This window comes from Cloeon dipterum, chromosome 3 (genome assembly GCF_949628265.1).
Source record: "Cloeon dipterum chromosome 3, ieCloDipt1.1, whole genome shotgun sequence".
Classification (NCBI taxonomy): Eukaryota; Metazoa; Arthropoda; class Insecta; order Ephemeroptera; family Baetidae; genus Cloeon; species Cloeon dipterum.
This window is the reverse complement of record NC_088788.1, coordinates 17,503,500-17,522,730: the sequence shown is the minus strand read 5'-3', so window position 1 is coordinate 17,522,730 and position 19,231 is coordinate 17,503,500. Positions and strand designations below refer to the sequence as shown.

The window sequence follows — 19,231 nt, the reverse complement described above, 5'->3', positions numbered from 1 at the left end:
GTGTCGAGTGGAGAGAAAAGTGAAGAGTGCACAATAATAATAATGGGCGGAACCTTAATTTTCAAAATTGCCAATTGAACTAAATTTCAATTGATAATATATCTTCCCAGAGAAATCGGTTCTCATCAAGTTGAGCTTAAATCTCTGTTTCATCTTCCAGGATGGCTTTTATGGAGGTTAGTTGAAAAGCAATGACTATGTATGTATGACGGCTGTGATTGTGATCAATTATTTTTGACAGCAATACATATTCATACGCACAAAAATACATACTCCTGTTTTCATATTAGCATTAACAACTTCAATATTTTACAGTGGCGGCGTTTCACTTTTTTTGACCTGAACAAAAGCATTGACAGCGGGAAGATCAGTGAGGCGCTGAAGGTCCTCTAATTATATTTCATTCATTTTCTCGAATAAAATATTATTGGTTTATTTTTAGGGCTCACAAATAACTACTTCGTCTAGTGGTCACAACAATCTTGTCTTTGGAGACGCAGAAGGGTTTGTGCACCTGGCTAATCGTAGTTTCGACGTGTCTACGTTCAGGGCTCACGATGGCAAAGTCAATTGCGTGCACCACATCCAACATTCCTCTTTCCTCGTTACAGTCGGGGTATGAAACTTTTTTAAAATATATAAATGTTCATGTGAATTTTTGGTTTTATGATATATTATACATGATATATTATATCAATCCCTATATAGGAAGATGAAGGAGGAAACTCCATTCTCAGGGTGTGGGACACTGAGAAAAAGGACAAGCAAGGTTCCCCAAGCTCCCTGCGCTCGCACCGGCTGCAACCTGGAGGCAGGGGGGCCACGGTGACAGCCCTGGCCGTCCACCAGAACCAACTGGTTGCCATAGGCTACTCGGACGGAACCATTTTGCTGCAGCGAGGAGATGTAGGCCGCGAGAGGGCGACGAAGCAGGTGGTGCTGCGGGATAGTTCGGACAGCATTTCTGGGCTGGCCTTCCGCATCACCGCCAGGGCAATGTTCCTGTTTGTTGCGACCACTGCTGGCTCCTTCCTTTACAACATTACCACCAAGGATAAGGAGTTTAAGGTATATAATTTTCCTTAGGCTGGCATCTTAATTATATTAATGAAAAAATCAGAAAAATAAGATGAAATTCAAAAAGGAGCAAAGGAGGAAAGTCTCCAAATTTTCGCGTTTTCACAGGGAATTTCTGAAAAAGCTAATAATTAGTAGTTAAATATAGATACGATACTAATTTAAAACTTTCCGAGAAGGATTCCCCTTAAAAGTTCCTAAAATAGCAAAAATATAAAAATAATAATATAATATAAAAGTTGCATTATCAAAAAGTTTCCATACAATACAATAAATAAATCACAAACTAAACCGTCGCATGCATATTGTTTCATTCTGAAAGTGAACAAAAAAATTAGGTTATTTTAGAATATACAAAAACTACTAAAATGATATTATGCAACTTGAAAAAACGCAAATTGAAAAGTTTCACTTTTAAAATAAAAAAGTTAATCTTGAAAAATTATTAATACCTTTTTTGAAAAATAAAAACGAAAAAATAAATTATATAGAGAAATTAAAAAGCGATTTAAAATATTAATTTAGTAGCTCCAAAATATCTCTATTTATCGTCAGCATAGCCTGTGAAACAAAATTATTGATTTATTATTGTGATTTTGCTTCATCCAAATATTTCCCTGTCTTTGTATTCATTTATCACGAAAATAATTAGAGTTAATTTTTTTCAGCAAAATTTGGACAGTTTGGGTTGTGAGCGGAATTGCTGCGTTGCCACAGACTGCATTCCCGAGTGCAACTTCATCATTGGCCGCACTGATGTGAATTATATTCTACGCTAATTGATAAAAGTTAAACAAACAAAAAATCTCTTTCAGGCTGTGTATTGCTACACTCCAGAAGGCAGAGGTCCATGCTACGCCATCGAAGGAAAGAAAAAACTGCTGCAGATTTCACGAACGTATCTTGTTGTCGTGGCTGAGGACAGGAAACCGGGTGGCAGCGAGGAAAACTCTATAACAAGGTTTGCAAAGCTATACTTATTTCTAGGCATTTCAGATTATATTTTTTACAGTTTGACGCTGACGGTGCTTGACCTGCAAAATAAATTTCTCGTATACACGGCTCCCGTCCGCGAGGTGCAGGCAGTACTGAGCGAGTGGGGCTACTTCCTTGTTCTCACTGAAGGGAACAACCTGCTTGCTCTGGCCGAAAAAGATGTGCAATCTAAGCTGTCGATGCTTTTTAAGAAGAATTTGTACGACGTCGCCATAAGGTGAATATATATTTTTTAGGTTGCGTTTTGACTAAAAGGGATTATTGTAGAATCGCGAAAAGTCAGCAATACGATGCTGAAGGGTTGAGCGACATTTTCAGGCAGTATGGAGACCACCTTTACAGCAAAGGAGACCACTCAGGGGCCATTGAGCAATACATTAAGACCATTGACACATTGGAACCTTCATATATTATCAGAAAAGTGAGTTTTGTGATGTTTGCAAGGACCACCAGTCCACAATTTTATATCTAGAGTTGATTTCGAGTTACAGACTGGGATTTATGTAAGAAAACTTTAAAATCCATTTAAAAATCCAATCGTGATTTCCCTTGGTATTTAGATCCCCCCCCCCCTAACGAGAAAAATTGATTGATGGATCCTTTTTTACTTTCTAAAAATCTCTGTATCGTTTTAAATTTAAAAAATATAATACTATTTACACCCCTTAACTTATATAATTTCATGTTTTGTTCATAAATAACTTTTTTATTGATTTTTATACTTATTATAAATGTATTTGAAATATTTTAATATAAATCATTTACATTGCTGAAATATATCTTATTAATGTGCGTAGAGATTAATTATCTACAAATTGAGGTATACAAAGAGTCGAAGAAGCCCAGAAAAATCCACAATAGAACGCTTTAATTTTACTTTTAATCCATGAAACTTTTTTCTCCATATTAAATATCTTAATAAACCAAAATTAACCATGATTGAACAAAAACTAAATTGAAATCAATATTGAATCATTTTTATTTTTTTCCACGTCGACAGATTAATTTTTTTGGAAAGTGTGCAAATCTTCATTGTTTTTCTTAATAAATTTAGCTCTCGATTTATTCAACTTGTTAAAATATGCGCGGGTTATTTTCCAGTTTTTGGACTCGCAACTAATTGAATACCTGACCACGTATCTGCAAGCGCTGCACAAGCACGGTTTGGCCGGTGAGGATCACACGACTCTGCTGATAAACTGCTACTCCAAGCTGAACAGAACAGACAAGCTTCGAGAATTCGTGCTGGTAATTCAATTTTCTCAGGTTTAGGACTGTTTCTTTAAATCTATCAAACAGACAAAAGATCGAGACTTGGACTTTGACGTCGACACTGCAATCAAAGTTTGCCGGCAAGTGTCGTCTGCTGACGCTCTCACTCTGGCTCTAAAACACCGCAGACACGATTGGTACGTGAAAATCCAGCTGGAAGACAAGCAAGAGTACAAGAAGGTTCTCGAATACATTTCCGAGCTGCCTTTCCACGACGCGGAGGCCAACATGAAAAAATATGGACCGCTGCTGTTGAAGGAGGCGCCGCAAGAAACGACAGATTTTCTTAAAAGACTCTGTTCCAATTACAAGCCCAAAGGAGAGCCGCTTATTGATCCAGTATGCTACACTTTAAGCTTGAGCTAATGAGCTAAGTAATTTTTTCCAGAGGGAATTTGATGGCAGCAGATTGGAAGAAAATCGGGCCAATCCAGAGGAGTTCATACACTTGTTTCTGGAAAACCCTGACATGCTGATTCAATTCCTAGAGCATTCCATTCAGGTATTGTGTCTCGCTGCCCTGTCAAGCGGACTGATAAGTTCATGGGGAAAATTAATTTGTGTTGGGTACTTTTTAAGGAATTTTTCCATCCAAAAATTTGGGGACTGTTTGGAAAAATTGAAAAATGACAAATTAATTTTTCAGGTTGATCCGCACGAGAGCAATTTGGTCTACAACACCCTGGTAGAGCAGTATTTGCAGGTGTGGGAAGCTGGAGATATGGAAGAAAAAAGGCAGCTAGGACAGAAGGTTATTATGCTGCTGCAGAATCCTGACGCAAACTTTGACCGCGCCCAGACCCTGATCCTCTGTCAGCTGCACCACTTTTCAGATGGTAAAAAGTTAAAAATTAATTAAAATCCATTAAGGTTTAAACTTGACAATTTTTGCAGGTCTTCTTTATTTGTATGAGGACTCAAAAATGTATCAACACATGATGCGTTATTACGCCTCAAGCAGAGATTACGAAGGTCTGTTGGCTTGTTGTCGGAAGTTCGGAGGCCAGGAGCCAACTCTCTGGGTGCAAGCTTTGAACGCCTGTTCCAAGGATTCTGGTGCTCCAGCTCACGTTCTGTCAGAAATTTTGCTAGTAATTGGTGAGTTATATTTTTTACAGGCCTCTACTTACTATTAACTTTGAGTTGGAAAATTTTTTTTAAACAAGGAGTCATTAAAATCATTTTGGTATCCTAATTTGCAGAAAAAGATAGACTACTGCCACCACTGTTGGTGATTGACGCTCTGGCCTCAAGCAGCGCCACCCTGGGTGACGTCAGGTCGTACCTTCTAGGAGTGCTGAAGGGAGAGGAGGAGATGACAAAGCAGGAGCAAGCGCTGATTGAAAAGTATTCTGCAGAAACTAGAGCAATCCGCCAGCAGATTAACGCCATCGAGACAAGCAATGTGATATTCCGGGCAAATCTGTGCAACGCGTGCAACCAGCACTTGGAGATGCCCTCCATCCACTTCCTCTGCCAGCATTCATTCCACCAACAGTAAGTAATTAAAAAAGAAACCATGTGAAAATTTAGCACCAAAAAATAATTCTTAAAATATGGGTCTCCTCTGCTGTTTAGTCCAAATGCTTTTTCAACATAGGAAACTTCCATAAAAATATTAAAATTGTTATTTTCTTAATGTATCTTAAACTGGGAGGGTTTAAAATTGCAAATTAAATTAAATTAATTGGTAATTATTAAATTTATAGTATTTTTTAAGTATTTAATCAAATATTAAAATTTAAATATGATAAAAATGATTATTTAACCAGGAAAAATTGTTATTCCTGTGTTTAATTATTGAATTTTCTCATGTATTTAATTTTCGGTATTTCTGACTTGACGAATTTTTTCAGTTGTTTTCAGAGTTGTTCCGAAAGTGATCACGAGTGCCCGGTTTGTTTGCCAAATAACAAGAAAATAATGGACATCATTAAATCACAAGTGAGAAATTGTATACAACATCAAAAGCCCTTCATTAAATTAAATTTGATTGAAGGAGCAATCGAGATCTCTTCATGAGTCATTCCATAGTCAACTAGAGCGCGCGCAAGATGGATTTTCCCTGGTGGCCGACTACTTTGGACGCGGTGTGTTTAACAACCCTGTAACAACTGCCACCTCACCTGGTAATTTTCCACAAAAAATCGCTTGTTTGGATTTTAATGACCACTGTTCTTCAGGTGTCACTCAAAAGAAGATCGTTGAGTCAGCGAAAGACAATATCGCGTCAGAGGCAAGACTTAGGCTCATGGAAGGGGGCTCAGGTAATTTTAATTGTAAAAAAATACGCCAATAAATATTTTTGGAAGTCTTTTATAAGTCTGAAATCAAAGAGATGTATCAGCAAATCAGCATTATAATTATAGTGGAGAATTTAGGCAGGGTTAAATTTACAAATATAAAAGAAGGTTTAAGACACTCCTAACATATCTATAACAAACATTTTTTAAACGTTTCATATATACTTTTTTCTAATTCCATTTTTTTACGACAAAAATTCCTTTGAATTTTCTTTTTTAGTGATTGTAATTTTCAAATTAAAGATGATCAGCTTTTTTTGTAAATCATCTGCACAATTAGGTGTCTTAAATAAATAAGAAGGAAAAAAGTCAACCGCCATAATTTCCCAACCAAAAAATGGTTTTGTTATTTTGTCAAGAAGTAAAAATTTATGATCTTTACCTACTAATACCTTTTTACTCTGCTTTCATTTATTAATATTTTTGACCGCAGGTGCAACCACGCAAAGTGCCTCAGTAACCGACCGATACGAGCCCTGGTCGCATTCCGAGGCGCAGGCGGTTCCTCTCGCAGCAAAGTCGGTAAGTTCGGCGAGAAGGTCACCTCAGCCAATTGTGCTGTCGGTGCCAAAGAATCCGTTTGATGAATCTCCCGAGTATGACGATGCCAAGAATCCCTTTGCTGAAGATGAGGTCGCTGTTGAGGCTGCGCCAAAGGATTCCACGCCGCAAAAGGCCTCTGTGAAGTCAATCAATCCTTTTGAGGACGAAGAGGATGATTATGATAAAAACTTGAATCCTTTTGGAGAGGATTAATGCTTTTTCATATATTTTTGTTTTTTGTTTATGGAAGAAATATGCTTTACAAGACTGCGAAATTGTTCATTCTGTATAATTAATTTTAACTGCTCCAATAAATATGTATTAATTTTCGCGTGGCTTGAAATCGTCATCAAATAAACCTTTTTTCATCATTGAGTAAAACTTTGTTTGATTTGTAGAAGGTAACCTTGGAGCGGTCCTTCATAGGACATGTCCCTTTCATGCAATTATGTCGTGATGAGACTGGACACACAGCTGGTTGCTAGCTGATTGCAAAAAGCTCGGGCGTCTTACTCTTTTGGAGAGACGATCCAGGGTTTGACAAAAAAGTAGACATTCACAAAATTGACTCTTTAAGTGTTTTCCGGCGTTACGATTTTTGGAGAATAATTATAAACGTACGATAATACCATTTTCCCAATGCTGCTGATAAAAAATTGTTTCGCCATGATTTTTTAAAATTGTTAATACTAGCCAACAACTAAGACGCAAAAACAAAGTCTCTGAATGTTGTTTAATCGCTTTGATAATTTAGTTTGACCTTTTATAAAGTCCTCTAATGTTCAAATAAAAATGGAGGTTAATTCTTTGTCCTAAAACGCTACAAAGAAGTTCTTAATGAAATTAGTTGCGACAAAAAAAAACTAAAAGTCACTCGTAGCAGTACAATTAACATTAATTACGTGAGTGCTAAGTGTCAACAATATAGCCGCTTGTCATCGTGAATTATGCGAGCGTATATACGCAGTACTAATGGCAAAAAACAATGCGAAAAGTTAAATAACAGAGTCGCGGGTCGAGGCTGTTTCAATTAGGTGCTTGGAGTTATTTAAAGCAGCCTTGCGTCTCACAAACGCACTCTAACTCCTTCGCACTTTCACCTGGCGTGCGGAAAGAGATGCGATGAGAAAGAAAGGCCCCTTCCTAGATCTCGATGCTGCTCCCCACCGCCTTTTTATCTCGCTCGCTCGGCGCGCCCGGAGGACCACCGAGAGACCGACTCACTGACTAAATCCCCGGCGAGCAGGCTGCCACGAAAGGACACATTATTTCTGCAACCAGCTGCGAGACGGCTTCGCTCGGCTTTGCATCAGGAAGTGTACTTTTTGCGAAACATGGCAAGTGCAGAGTTTGCCGGCGGCGTGCAGGGCCTCCTCGATGCTGTCCTCGCCGACACGCCGGCGCCCTATTTGCCAGCCAACCCCCAAAATGTGTCGGCGTTCAACAACTCTTTTTTCCCTGGAGAAAGGTGCGTCCCGGATATGATCCCGTCCGTTGCGGATTACCTTTCAGGTAGGGCAATCAAGCGCAGTTTCTTCATTTGTAAAAGATAATTGTGTTCATTGCTTTCCTGGGGTAAATTAATTTTTATTAAATATATTATGTTTTAAATAGTTTGAAAATATTAGAAATATTGCTTCAAAAGCCTACGACATAAAGTTATATTAATTTGAAATATTTCAGATTACAAATATGACATAATTGAGTCATTTAAGGAAACAAGAATTTTGAAAATTTTCGGTTCAAACAATCTTTATCATATTTGAAGAAACTTTAATCTGTGTTCCTCGTTAAAGCCTGTTTCAAATTGTTCTTTGTGAAGCTTCAAAAATGTATGAAGCACAATTGTTATGCAGAAATTCATGCACGCGCAAGATTATAAAATTTTTAACATTAATTGATTTGAGTGGATGTGTGCTGCAAAATTCATAGCCATAAAATTAATTTTTACCTTTACTTTAAATACATATATACTCTCTGAAAATGGGAAAATAACTTAACTTAAAATTTATGAGATTATGCCTGCTCCAAATTGTAAATAAACTGAATGGCTCTACTTGCGCGGAAAATTAATTCAGCATGGCCTGGAATTAGTGAAAATTAACTGTGGCTATATTTTTTTTATTTTTAGATAAATCACTCTGCTGTACGAAAATGTGTTACGGAATTATTTCCTATCTGAATTTTCACTATTAGCTGACCATCCTGAATTGATTCTGAAATTTAACTGTTACTTGGACCTGATTTTACTATAACAGTATACTGCATAAAATAATCATTCACCCTTACAATTTGATCAACTGCTAATTCAATCAATATATAACTCATTGTTGCAATAGATACCCTGTATCAATTCCACTTCGAATCTCTTAAAAAATCCCTCATGCATCCACTTTGTGCCATTCCTCAATAATAATACATAAGTAAAGTAACCGATAAATTGAATTCAGCCCGTAGAGAATGAAAAGAAAGCTTACATAATTGCTTGAGATGAAATGAATAAAGAACCACCATCTGAACTGGTTCGGTTGGAATTCCCAACACAAAATGCTTCATGGAAGATGAATCACGCATGAAACCCCGCGAGGAAATCTTACAGGGCAGCAGCAAGGTGCTTTTTTATTGCCACGATTTGTCATTTTTATTTTTATTACTCTAATAGCCGTATGATAAATAGATTGTTACAATCACTTGTAATAATCGAAATAGATGTACGTACTGTTTTGCTTTGAATTTAATTTATTTACTAAAATGCGGTCAAGGCATGATTGTTAGTTTCTATTTTGGCTTCGTTTGCAGGCATATTGCGATTTAATTGAACAAGTTTGCACATCAGCTGAGCTGCAGAGAACGTATAATATTTGCAATACCACCACCGACAATGTGTGATGAGTTGAACAATTCGCTCTAATTCTCGCCTTGAGAGGTGATTCCCCATACGCGAATGACTCATGACGCTTCAGATTAAAATTCAAGATATTGACGTGATTTAAATGATATCACGATTCCATCCATCATATTTTTTTCTCTCTTCGCAACACAAAACATCTTACATGTTACATGTCAAGTTTCTTGCAAGTGATGCAAAAACACCTCGCCGCAGGGTTTATATTCGTTCGAAATTTTATGTTACACAAAAAAATTCACGGTAGAATTGGCACAGGATTCTTTTATTAGGTTGGATTCCCGCATCCGCAAGAAGCAGAATAGTCTGATATACACGAACAAAAAGATAGTGGCACTAATTCGAGCGTAAAAGCGAAGTGAAAAAAGAGCTCCTGAAAGAGCCTTGAACTTGCCACTTGACTCCATTCCTTGGCTGTTTCCAAGCAGCGTCATAAGGGCTGTAATAAATTCGCTGCTCTTATGCTCTAACCAGTTTTTTTCAAGCAAAGAATATCGTCTTTCTAGCATCTTCTTTTTAACAAACAAACCTTAAAAGGGTTTGGTCTTACAAATCTGTAAAAAATCATCAAGGGATATTTGCTTTATTATTATGCTTAATTTAAATATAATTTAAAATGTTGCCTTGAAAAATTTAAAATTCATCAACATAATATTGAACCGAAATTTAGGAAATATAGTACAAGTTTTCTCTATTTTTTTATTAGTTCCCCATCTACCTCTATTACGATCGAGGAAATATGACTCAACGTATCAGGCTTGGAATTTCCACCAAGTGTTCATCTATCTGGGGATCCTCCCAGACGGAAAAAATTAAGGCAGAATACCTGACTTTATCGATTCAACCTTGACGCATAATGCCTACGCTCAATTAAAAACCTTTCCGCGACCGTTTTCTTGGGCAAAACGTTTACCCAATCGAATTTAACCAAGCGTATCACAAGCACATGGCTGAAATTACGCAATACGCACTTCGCACGAGATAATAAAGTAAACTACCATACCGCAGAGTCACTTTACGGCAATCAACTAGATGGACACCCAACAATAGAAGCTTTGATTAAAAAACTTATTTCAACCGTTAGAGAGTCTTTAGATCTTTATTACTTCACGGTTCCTGAGCAACTTTTCAACTCTCGTCTGCAGTGTTTATTTATTCCGGTGTAAAAGTAACATGGCCTGAAGTATCTCCTTCTCCGCGCGTTGGCCAATTCTCGCATTTTGTTTGAGCAAGGTGCTTCTAACTTTCCCTTAAATAAATATCTCATTTTTTTCTCTTGACAGCAGCGGCGCCAGGGATTTACAGCCGCTCGCGCATTTCCCATATCTGCTCGACAAACATTTTAAGATATTTTAGAGATTAGAATTGAAGTGCTTATTAAATACCATTACATTTAACAGAATAATACACAACTTAATTTATTACAAAAGATTTATTGTGGTTTGTGTCATGCCAAAATACGTGGAATTGGCCCTTACTCATCCTTGCCTACATAAATGTCTAATTTTTTCATTTTGAGAACAAAAATAACTCTAGCGTCCTTTATTTTTAGTTTTGTGGCCTAAAACTACAAACCATGAAGCAAACAAAAATTTCAAAATCATAATAATTTTTGGCTTCCAATTTAATATCTGCAAATAACACTTTGCCAAGTAATTCATCGTAAAATAAATTTACTGAAAATTTTAAAGTGAAACAGTGTTAATGCTATTCAATTTTTTAATTAAAGCAATATTTTGCCATACTGGGTTTAATTGTTTGATATTTTTGAGTAATTCAATTTCTATATCAATAATTTATGTTAAATTCACCTTATAGTATTTTTATCAATGGAAATAAAAGTGACTCATGTACTTTATTTCGTTCCATTTTTGCAGCTATAGAATTCGCCGGAATCCTCTTGCTGTGCTTAGGGATGGTCGCCCTCATCTCCGTATTTGTGCTTTTCGCGGACTGCGTTTCCCACGTATTGCAACACGGCCTCCCACAAGCCAAGTCGAGCACTATTCTTGTTATTTCTGTGTACCCAGTAAGTTTTACATTCTTATTTATTTTGTAATAAAATAATTCACTGTTTTTTTTTTATTAAATTTTGGCTATGGAAATATTAAAAGAGAAATTAAATGTTGCTGATCAGTAAAAAATGAGAAAGCTTTTCTAAATGACGTAAAATGTGCATTGAAAAAGCAGAAATATAAATTCAAACTACACGATAATTTCAGATATTATAACTTCCCTGTCATACCTATCAAAAACAAAATTTAAATTAAAGCTTTTTTGGTTTTTAAATTGAACATATATGTATAAAGTTTTCCTGAATTTCAGATTGTAGCAGTGGCTATAATGATCGCGTCGATTTGTCCACGCGCTCAGTTGATCTCTGAAGCCACGACGCAGCTGGCTTTCACCACAGCGTGGTACAACTTCTTCTGTCTGCTCCTCGACTACAGCGGCGGCAAATCGGCCATCCTCAACTCCAGTCACAATAGCTCGCAGAACCAAATTCTCACGCCTAGAGTGCCCCCTCTGTGCTGCTTCTGGTGCTGCATGCCGCGCCAAATCGATGTTAAACCGTGAGTAAAAAAATTGAGTTTTGATATTATGTTCTTTTTTATACAGGAAGCTAAAATAATTTTACAAAATTAACACAGAAATTAATTTTAACAGTTTTCCTGTTTTAATATTTGCATTGTCTTTTTAAGTCAATTTAAAATTGTATTTTAATGGTTTACTCAAATATTAAATCAGCTCATTTTCAGGCAGAGCCTAGCGTTTATGCGGTGTCTGGTGGTGCAGTTACCCGTGGTGCAGGGCCTGATTTACCTCACGTTGATGGTCGTGGCTGCCGAAAGCCTGTCAGTGTCTGCTGCCCAGCACACACTTTACGCGGCTCCCGTTATGTTCATTTCGATATTTTCAGCTTTGTGGGGAATGGGTGAGTAAGCCAAGTAAAATAATTATATCTGTGTTTTTAACGATTTTCCTCGTGTGAGTTGAGAAGTATGGACTTCAAATGAACACGAACCATAGGATTCCCACATTGCAAGCAATTTAAGCCCACGTTCTAAAATTATTTCATTTGTATACGAAATTATTCAACCTTTTTTTTAGCTAAAGATATTTATTTTCCACCTTGCATTTTTGGATTTTGGAATACTTCTTTGAAATAATTAGTTTGGTGGAATCGAGAAACTTCAGTTAATTTAGTTTTAAAATTTTAGAAACGTCCCAATTTTGTAAAACTTTTATATAAATTGAACAATTCCGGCCACAACAAACACAAAATTCTAGTTTTCAATTTCGGTTTCACTTTTCACTTTTAACAACATTGTGTTTATGATAAATACAATAAATTTTTACACGTGATATAAAAATAAGTAAAAATCATCAACTTGGTTCAATTTGACAGGAATGCTTGCGCGATTTTTGGGTCCTGGCCACCTTCAGGGCTACTTTGTGCCGCAGAAGATGATCTCGCTGCAGTTCGTGCTGATCTTCTCGAAACTGCAGGGACTGGGCATCCGCGTGGCCGCTTGGGCCGGCGCCTTTCCCTGCCACCCGTCGCTGCCACCGACCGTTTTTGCAAATCGTAAGCATTCACGAAAAGACACATTTTCCTTTATACATACCACTCTCGTTTGCAGTGGTTTACAACACTTTGATGATGACTGAGATGGTGGTGCTGATGGTGATTGCCTGGCGCCTCTACAAGAGACCGCTGCCCGCCGACAAAAGCGCTCACTTCGCCTGCGAGGAGCCGCCGACATCAAAGCTGCCGTCCATCAGTAGCGTCATTTCTGAGAGGGTCAGATCGTAAATCTTTTCTTTGTGTGCTTCAACACCTCTGGATCTCCCAAAACAACTGCTTTCAAAGAGATTAATTTAAATTATTTATTTCCCTTCACTGTCTCTTCATTTGCTCCTTGAAGCGGTGAAAATCACTGCGCGACCTTCAATCGCGAGAGAGTGAACCATTTCGTCTCGCATGAATGTAAAGAACAGTATAAAGCAAGCCAAGCGATAAACTTAAGAGATGTCTTGACGTGATTAAAGATACGGAACTATATATAGTTTTAATTTAATAAAACCTTCGAAGAAAAAAGCTTTGATTTCAATTTTTAAATTCACTTCCTTATAAATGACCTAGATAAAGCTATATAGGTACCGATAGATACAAAATTGAGATGATTCAGAACGTAACTACTATAAACCTTGAATTAAAATCAATTAAATTAGTACAATATTCTCAGCCATGATATTTCCCAGTTAAAGAAAATTGATGGGATTTTTGTGTATATATACCTTGTCATACACAAATCATGCTAGATAAGATCATCTAATAAACGTTCAAGTAAAACTCGAGTGCTTTAATGAATATCGAACGCAGAACGCAGTCGTGTCCCAATATAGCCACAAACACGCTGAAGTGTCCACGAGCAGACAATGAAAAATGTTGGTGTGAGTGTGTTTAGCGGGTATTGATCTGGTGCGCCTGGAGCCTCGTTATGTGTCTTGTGGGCGCTCTCGAAAACGTTCTCTCGCTGCCGTCTATACATCATGTATGTGCCGGAGTGCGCTGGTGCATATTGTATGAGCTTCCGAACAGCACTCTCTGCGCTGTAAAACAGGGCAGGAAAAAATGAAACGGTCCTGGGCTTGTGCAGTCGACGAGGAACTTTATTAAAAAGTTTCAATCGGTTGATTTCTCCCTCAAAAGGGGACACGTCTTTTATTCCACCTAATTGATATAAGGGTTGCGTTTATCAGATTTCAACAATCCAACTGGGGGCTATACAAAATAGGAGTTGGCACAATTTTAATTTTTTTTTCTCGTCTCGCAATTAAAGAATGCCTTCATTGGGCCCAACGCTGAGCTCGGGTTCTATCACAATATTCTGCGCAACCAAACTTCTCACGACAATATAAGGAGACACACACATATCTTAAAGAACATTGTGTGTCGAATATATATTATATTTTTGTTCGAAGCTAAAATTTTGAAAATCAAGAAAATCAGAACTTTGGAACTTTTGGAATCGGACCCCCCACGCGTTAGGCCATCAAGCGCTAGATAAGGAGAGAGGCCATATTGCGACATCATTACTTCTCAGAGTGACAATGATAAGGATGGGTCAATTTTCCTTCGTTGCCCATGCTTTGTAAACCAAACTATCGGCAAGTAACAACAAATCCAGGGCTTTTCCTGAACTTGTCAGAGGCTATGATCCTTTCACCAGTTAACGCGCTGGCTAGATTAAAAAATTTCAACTGGAAGGATTTTTCAGAAATTTAAGCTGAACCAAATTAAATTATAATATTTTCGACACCAATATCCTTTAATCTGGAAACTAGACATCTAAATTGAAAGTGTAATTTACGAAGGGACTGGTGAAAAATTCGTTTGACACATAAATTGAGATCGGGAAGACAGAGCTTCTTCGTATAAGAGGGTATTCACCTAGAGCTACCTTTCTCGTCAAGATAAATCAAGCAGCACACCCAACTACGTCTCTCTAAAAGGGGATTCATCTCTGATTGAAGCGGTAAAAGCGAGAGTTAGTCAAAAAGACAGACAACAGAAAGACGCGTCTATTCATTTATATCTCGCGGATTGTCACCTACCAGATCTGCATTTTTGCTTTCCTCGTGTCTACAGATATAGATGGTGTGCGTAAAGCGTGCCTCCCAGCAACACTGGAGGGAGGATTTGTGTGTATCAATAATACCAGACAGCAAAAAATGAACATAAATGAATGAGCCAGCCGGCATTTTACGTTTACTCAACTATATCGCGCATCTTCACGAACCCTGCTTTCCTCCCCTGGATCCACGCTTCCGGGGGTTGCAAAACGCGAGAAAATGCACTACGGTGCTTAAATTAAATATAGTTTCTTATTATCTGCTGATTTGTGCTTTGTACGTAAGAAACTTCATAGAAAGGAAAATTAAAAACAGCAATATATTATAATGAACGATGGCGTTAATAAAATTGTAGAATTTTAATCATTAATTTTATTTTGTTTCTAATTTACCTAAATAATTTTTCTCATATTTCTGTTTCCAGATGAAATGTAAAGAAACTAATTTTACTTAATTCAGAATTTCACTTGCAAACAACAATAATTTGGAGACCAAGTGTTTTAGTGTTTCGTGTTCTTTTCCGTAGAGGAACAAATTTAATGAAGAAGTTTATTTCTTTTGATAATTCATAAAATTTGAAAAAAAAATTGTGCGCTAAATTCCGTGTAGTGCATTTCAGCAAACCTGACCCTGTGTGAAGCCTCCCCTACATGTGCCCCCACTACTCGTCTCCCCCCACCACGTCGGTGAGCACGCCCTCGTCGTAGAGGTCGCGTAGGACGTGCATGAGGCGGCGCTCGGTGCGCGTGTCTCCGAGCGCGACGTCGACGGAGCCGACGCAGAGCAGCAGGGCGAGCAGCTGCGAGCGCTTGAAGTCTGCGTAGAGCATGTGCGCGGTGTAGCCCAGCGCGTCGATTGAGACGCCGAGCGCCGCGCACAGACGCTCCAGACTGGCCAGGTACCAGTCGAGCAGCTCGTGCGCATGCGCGCGGCGCAGCCTGGCGTCCAGCGAGCTGACCAGCAGCAGCGCCAGGTCGTTGGCCGGGTGCGAATACGCCACCATCTGCCAGTCGAGGATGGCGCAACGTGGCCGCCCCTCCGCCCCTTCCGCCACCCCCTCCTCGGTGCGGAACAGCAGGTTACTGCACCAGAAGTCCGTGTGCGTGATCAGCGCCAGCGGTTCGCGCGGAGCCAGCAAAGATGCGATCACGCTGCGCGTCCGCGGACGTAGCGCTGACAACGCTTCCAGGATGCAGGCAAAATCTGTTTCAATCAAAATTACGAAAATTACTAATTAAATATACGCGCAAAAATGATATTTTCTTTTATTTTGCATGAAAGGAAGAACCGAAACTATTGTTTTGGAATTATTAGAAAACACAAGAAATATTTTTGGGTTAAATTAAATGAAGAACTTTTAAACTTCTAAAAGGTTAGGCAACTGCCTTGACGTGGATACAGTGCCAGTTGCATAAGTTTGCTTTGAAATCTAAAAAGCATAATAATATTTCCTTATACTTGGAATAAACTGCAAATGACGTCATTGCAACCCATACGAAAATCTCTTGGGCAAAATTTTATTTTATTTCTGGCACTCTTCTCCCTTTTAGCCGAAAGTCGCATAAAATTTTATTGCTGCTGCGCCGTTCTTATTTAGGAGTTTTTTTAACCTATTTGCATGAAACGGGGCCAAATTGTATTTTTTCTCACCTTCTCCGGGGTGTTCATCCGCTTGTCGCTGGAGAAAACGAGCAAGTTGTGGCAGCCCTCTTTCCACGAGTTGCTGGTACGAATCGGTGGCTGCCGCAGTCTTGAAGAGGAAAGGGTATCGTTGCAGTAAATCTGATCCTTCACGCACCTGTCGTCGTAAAAAATGCTCGTGAAAATACACTCCCAACGAAAATGATATTCTTCAGAATCTCCCCTTTTATGCAGTCGTAAAAAGCATTGCAAAGTTAATTTACACTATGTATAAGAGCTGTGAAATTTAGACTGTCGACAATTTTTTTTAATCAAATAAAATTTTTTAATCACTAAAACATACTTTAGTTTCCAGAAAAACTGTTTTGAAAAAGTCAAGTATTTTTTCGTCAAAAATTTACAGTTTATAAAAATTAACCCCATTCAAGAGAATATTGTGTACGAGTTGTGGCAGCACTCATAGCTCATTCGCTTTGGATTTGTTGAGTGCACTTGTGACTTATAAGAGCCGGGTACGCACAAACAAGCGCAAATTCATGCAAAAAATGCGTCGTGTAATTGCGTTACGTACCTTAAGCACTAAAGAGAGCGAGTGCATTCGGGCCAAAGCCTCGAGCGCGGCTTTCGCTTGATCCAAAGACAGTCCTTCAGCAAAATCGGCGCTTTTGTATCCCTGTGCTTTGAGGTTCTCCAAAACGAGTACAGAGTGGTGTGGCGAAGCTCGGTAAGTGGCATGCAGGCAATGCGGGATAGGCAACCAGTCTGATTCGAGGGTGTCGCCGCCAGCAGCTAGCAGGTCTGGCACTATCTGCGATCGCCAGGGGTAATGCATTTTAATATTACATCTCGCAACAGATTCACCGTGGCTACTTGAATCAATTACGGCAGTTACCGTAACTCACATCGCATGGCTCTACTTATACTGTCTACAAATATTGGATTTACAAGGAGGGCGCATTACTTATTGATTCGTTGAAATTTTTACTTTCGAATAAACAGGTTGAAATTATTGAGAAAAAAATTGTATTCACACAAAATTTTAATGTACATTTTTTAGGTTTTCAAGTTATGGACATTCAAATCGTTAGTGTACTTTCTTACTTTACACGCCTGTAAAAGATTCTAGGTTGATTAAAATTTTTGAATATTGTGATGCAGATCAACCACATTTTTCTTATTTAAATTGTACATATTTTGATAATCGAATCACATATAGGGAATACGAGTTTAACTTTGTAATTCAGCTGCTATGGGTTCTAGAACAAAAATCTAGGCAAATCCGGAAAGCTGTTAAAATTTTGGGAATTAACAAACTCATGAATAAATTTCCAACCCCCCATTTTCTCAGTAAAGCCGTTTAAAAATGGACCAGTGTGTTTTGCAACCCTCAGAAAATTTTGGAATGGCAAAAAATGCTCGATTTTATGAAAACCAAATTAAAAATCTGCTACAAAAGCCGTTATATTTCTGCAAAATGATTTTTTGTTTGTTTATGCGACTGAAAAGATTGATGTAATATGACTTGTGCTCGCCGCTTCATTAGCTTGCTAACTCTTGAAGCTGAATTTCTCAGAAATTTTTCTTTACCCCATTTTTATAGATTGTTTAAGATAAAGGAAAAATTAGTTTTCAGAATTTTTTAGTCTGATCTATGATCCTTCTTTAAAAATTAAAATTTTACTAACATTTTCTCGAAACATTAAATGATTATATTATATTCATTTGGTTTATTCGTTTGATTTCTCGAGAGTTTATAAGACTCTGGGAAAATTTGAGATGTTTAAAATTTTAGTGAATAATTTAGGAAAAGATAAAATAGATCTTCAGAATTTGTCCACCCTTTAACTTGTAATAGAATTTTTTTTAAATGGTTTGAAAATCTATATTAAAACATCTTTGAAAAAATGAACCACAAAATTCAGAAAGCGTAATAATACCTGTGTGTAAAAATTGATTTCCCTCAAGTCGAACTGCGCCTCGGAGACGAAAAACCTGCTGACGGGGTCCCTGGGAGGCAGTTTGAGCACGAGGTGCACGGCGCCGGGCGTCTGTCCGCGGGGACCGGCGGCGTACTGCACGTGCAGCGACAGCACCTCGCTGAGGGCCGAGTCACCGACGGCCCCCGGGGGCGGTGGCGGCCCCTCGAGGGGCTCGCTGCCCGACTTGGCGGCGAAGTGGAGCACCTCGAAGGGCCTGCCGGGGGCGAGCGCCGCCCCAAGCACCTCTTGCAGCCACCCCTTGCTGATGCTGAACGGCGGCGGCCGCGGGGGCGGCTCCAGCCCCTCGGACTCGTCCGTGTCCGAATCCCCGGTGCCCGGCGCCTCCTCTTCTTGCGAAGACATCTCTCGTCTGCCCGAGACACACGGCCGCCGCAGCGCCGACGCCGCGATCGATCAGACACGTTCGTGTGTGTGTGTGTGCACCCCCTGCCGCCCCTCCCCACGTCACCCCTAAGCCCAGAATCTCGCGCGCCGACAGGGTGGAGCTGCCACGCGCGGCCGTCTCCCTTTTTCCCGTGTTTGTGACATTGGAAATTTATTATTATTTATAGCCAGGCCCAGCAGACGTGTGTGTAATAATTCGAGAGGTGTATATTATTGCACTCTGAATATTGTAAATTGATATTTTCAATCAATTCGATTTTTCCCAGCGTGCATGCGTCATGCTCTGTGGAGTGGAAATTTTATCGTGCAAGATGAATGCTAATAATGAAACTGTGATCACATTCAATCATTTTTTTTTAATTTTCACGTGAGCTATCATTATGATTTTTTAAAATGCTGTTTGGATGGTGTTGTGGTTTCGAAATTACCGAGTCAACCAGACAAAAATTTAATCACCCTGTACCGAGAAA

General features: G+C 38.7%; 3 protein-coding genes across 4 annotated transcripts; 2 read left to right on the top strand and 1 right to left on the bottom strand.

Annotated features, from left to right (window-relative positions):
- Vps11 (vacuolar protein sorting 11) lies at positions 1–6,572 on the top strand. Of its 2 annotated transcripts, XM_065484178.1 has the most exons (18): positions 1–176; positions 316–384; positions 443–616; positions 709–1,068; positions 1,746–1,835; positions 1,893–2,038; positions 2,090–2,290; positions 2,341–2,494; positions 3,175–3,321; positions 3,373–3,684; positions 3,734–3,847; positions 3,992–4,181; positions 4,240–4,443; positions 4,548–4,842; positions 5,202–5,289; positions 5,345–5,474; positions 5,529–5,612; positions 6,082–6,572. In XM_065484178.1, the coding sequence occupies exons 1-18, from the start codon at positions 162–164 to the stop codon at positions 6,402–6,404; spliced, it is 3,096 nt and encodes a 1,031-aa protein (XP_065340250.1). In that variant the 5' UTR covers positions 1–161; the 3' UTR covers positions 6,405–6,572. The 2 variants fall into 2 exon arrangements, with proteins under 2 accessions (XP_065340250.1, XP_065340249.1); XM_065484177.1 differs by having other exon boundaries at positions 1,893–2,290.
- Positions 6,573–7,328: 756 nt separating this feature from the next.
- LOC135940126 (uncharacterized) lies at positions 7,329–13,196 on the top strand. Its single transcript, XM_065484895.1, has 6 exons — positions 7,329–7,703; positions 10,974–11,125; positions 11,422–11,669; positions 11,856–12,031; positions 12,506–12,685; positions 12,741–13,196. The coding sequence occupies exons 1-6, from the start codon at positions 7,526–7,528 to the stop codon at positions 12,911–12,913; spliced, it is 1,107 nt and encodes a 368-aa protein (XP_065340967.1). The 5' UTR covers positions 7,329–7,525; the 3' UTR covers positions 12,914–13,196.
- A 556-nt stretch (positions 13,197–13,752) lies between these two features.
- Positions 13,753–18,786, bottom strand: LOC135940114 (uncharacterized). Its single transcript, XM_065484864.1, has 4 exons — positions 18,315–18,786; positions 16,949–17,185; positions 16,387–16,534; positions 13,753–15,939 (listed from the first exon to the last, which is right to left on the bottom strand). Exons 1-4 carry the CDS (start codon positions 18,717–18,719, stop codon positions 15,398–15,400), a joined length of 1,332 nt encoding a protein of 443 aa, XP_065340936.1. The 5' UTR covers positions 18,720–18,786; the 3' UTR covers positions 13,753–15,397.
- Positions 18,787–19,231: the final 445 nt, after the last annotated feature.